Here is a 3,312-nt window from a genome sequence, read left to right on the forward strand (position 1 = left end):
ATTTTGATTCAGAATCGAGTCTAGGAGGAGATGCATACTAAGTTGGGTCACAGATTCGACCTGATAGTTGCATTTGGCTAGGGTGACAAAGAAGTCGAGGTCGTGGGTAGGGTGGGGTGGGGTGGGATGGTAGCTGTTGACTCGATATTGGCTGGAACAACTGAATACACAATAATTATGAGTTTCATGTTACTTTTACTCATACTAAGATACATGTCAGATCTAGGGAATCCCAATTTGATTGAATGGGACGATAGTTTCTCATTCAAAATCAATAAAAATAAAATTTTGATCAAATCACACATCCGAGTTAAATTGGAGATGAAAGTCTTATTTCGTTTCTCGACGGTGAAGTAAGACTAAGCTCATGAGCTTATTATCCTAGGTTTGAACAAGTTGATAGGATCCCATTTTTTAAGTTCTCATGTCCCTTCCATGTGGTGACGTAAGGGCATAAAAAAGGAAAGAGAGAGAAGGTGATTTATTTGATCATATAGTTTTTCCTTCGAGCATATTGCGCCTTTGAGCTTTCTATTTGAGTGTATCAAAAGACCCAATGAATTGGGATTTCCTTATTAGGTTAGGTCATTTTAGAGCAAGAGGATCATTGGAGTAAAGACAGCGAAATGAGTGTTTTTGAGTGGTGCAGAGCTCGTATCAAACGACAGAGTGGTGACCCACTTCAACGGTGAGGTCGTTGCCAAATAGAAATATTTTATTTAAAAAAAAAATTCTTTTGGTTTGTAAAATTTTAAAAATCTTAAAAATTTATTTTTATTATTATCCACACTTTTTTTTTTTAAAGGGATTTTTTTAGTTTTTATCTTTATTTACGTGGCACTAATATTGTGGTCACGTGATGTCCATGTAGGCAGATAACAGAAAACTAACAAAACTTGAGAGAAAGGTTTGACATTATAACAAATTCATAAATTGATGTATAACATTACAATGTCCAAAGATAAGGTATGAGTTTATTGCGCGACTCAAAACTGAAGTTGTAAATATATAATCTTATTTTTATTATGAAATATAATTTAAAGGGCTTTTTCGTAAAAAACACATATTGAAGGTCTGACCGCCTATTCCACGTGTTTGAATCCTATCTCCTATCATCCTATCATTTTCCCATGTTCTTTCCCCTAAATTTTGTAATACCTTAAAAACGTGCTTGAAAAACCCCCAATAAAAAAAATAAAAACGAAACCCATTAACCAATTAAATCCTTATTATATTCAAAGACAATGGTTGTTGTAAAGATTCAAAGAAAATTGTGAGGCGGCCTTACTTGACTTCCTCATATATGATATATATTCCTCTCCTCCTCCCACCCCTCCCACCCCTTTAATCCCACCATTAAGCAACGATCACCAAGGTGTTTCATCAAATCTCGCTCTCAATTTTTTTCATCGAAAATTTTCGTCGCAAAAGATATCAGATATGGCAGCTGAAAAGTTGAATTTTTCACAGACATGCAACCTGCTGAGCCAATTCTTGAGGGAGAAGAGAACCCTGCAAGTCGTCCCTCCCACAACAATGAACTTGCTGACGACCATGGAGGCTGCTGCTTCGAACCCAGCCCATCAGGTGGCTCAGACTCCATCATCGAAACCCAGTATCGATTTGTTTCAGCACTTCACCAAAGGCCCAGAAGCGGTTTTGGGAAATCAGCAGCCTGGATCTGTTGCCCCGATGACTGTTTTTTACGGTGGGCAGGTGCTGGTTTTCAATGATCTGCAGGCTGAGAAGGCAAAAGAGATTATGGATTTGGCTATAATTGGAAGCTCCAAGAGTTCTGGTCGGTTTGTGGAGAAATTGGCTTCTGGGAATCAGTCAAATGTTGTCGCTAAAAATAATTACCAGGAAATTCAGAAGGTGCAACCCCAAGCAGCTGCGTCAGATTTGCCTATTGCTAGAAGAGCTTCGCTTCATAAGTTCTTGGCTAAGAGAAAAGAAAGGTAAAACTACTTTACAAAATTATTTATTTTCTGAAAATTTTTGAGCAAAAAGCGAATCAAAGCATGCATGCATGGTTGAATATTTACCTAATTAGGTTATTTTAATTTGTAAGGGTGGCAGCAATAGCACCATATCAACTGAAAAACCAGAAAGCATCTTCTCCTGCCAAAAGTGACGAGTAAACGAGTTCGAGGGCAGAAGACCAAAGTTCAAAGCAGCTTGAGCTCAGGCTATAGAGATATAATTGTCTCGCAGTTTTTATTAGATTTAGAGTTTACTATTATATATAGGGGTTAATTTCTGGGGCCTTATGATTTCCTGTGTGTTCTTAAACGCAAAACTTATTCTTCCATCTTAAATTTCGTAATTAATATTTCTATCAATGAGATTTGGATCCATAATCCATTTCTGCATATTGCCAGTAATCGGTAAGGAGGATTCTACGGTACCTTATTAAAAAATAATGTATCGATAGCCTTTAATAATATTTTAAAATTATCTTAAATTATTAATTAAGTTCAATGAATGATCTTGACGGTTAGATACAATTTTTATTTATTAATAAAAAGGCTTCTAGTTAAAATGGTTCTTGATATTCAATCGAATTGATCTTTGAGTTTGTCTATCATCAATCATTATAGTCATTATTTATAAAAATTTATTAAATAATGCTCAAAATAACAAAAATACCCTCAATAAATAATGACCAAATTGAGGGTATTTTGTCATTGTATCCTTATTTAGGAATCATTTTAATCGATTTCAAATCTCAATGACCAAAGTAAAGGATGTACCAATTTTAGGGGTCATTTTGGATAAAAGCCTAATAAAAATTTGAGATTATCTTTAGACGATTGATTAAGTTAAAGAAATTATGCTAACCGTAAACATTTTTTTTTTTTTTTTGGAGAAAGTGTAAACCGTAAACATTAAACATTAACAATTATCTTAGACCAAAGATTAAGTTCAATGAATTATCTTATATCATTGTTTAATTTTTTTATTTTTTATAAACGAGATACCTATGTGGCATTTTGTGTACGTTTTTTTTTGTGCGCGTCAAATTCACCAGTTCTTACCAATAACGTGTTTCTTCATCTCCAAATCGAGTTCCCACATTTGACGCCAACTTCTCCAGATTTTATCGTACGTGCATGCGTTTGTTCTTCTTTGTCTGCAATTGTACTCTCTAGATCATCTTTCTCTTCACATCTCGTTCTAATTTTGTTTTGTGACATGGCTAACATCGAAGAATACTCCAACGTGATGATTTTGGTTACGGTATAGAGTACAACGGTCATGATTGAAGACTACATTGATGGTTTAGGAGATTTTGATGAAGGCTTGTACAAT

At 34.8% G+C, this 3,312-nt stretch overlaps 1 protein-coding gene across 1 annotated transcript; it reads left to right on the forward strand.

The window, feature by feature from the left end:
- Window positions 1-1,333: 1,333 nt before the first annotated feature.
- Window positions 1,334-2,471, forward strand: LOC137708426 (protein TIFY 10B-like). The gene is made up of 2 exons (XM_068447503.1): window positions 1,334-1,958; window positions 2,072-2,471. The coding sequence occupies exons 1-2, from the start codon at window positions 1,441-1,443 to the stop codon at window positions 2,139-2,141; spliced, it is 588 nt and encodes a 195-aa protein (XP_068303604.1). The 5' UTR covers window positions 1,334-1,440; the 3' UTR covers window positions 2,142-2,471.
- Window positions 2,472-3,312: the final 841 nt, after the last annotated feature.

Source organism: Pyrus communis, chromosome 11 (genome assembly GCF_963583255.1).
Source record: "Pyrus communis chromosome 11, drPyrComm1.1, whole genome shotgun sequence".
In the NCBI taxonomy this organism is placed as follows: Eukaryota; Viridiplantae; Streptophyta; class Magnoliopsida; order Rosales; family Rosaceae; genus Pyrus; species Pyrus communis.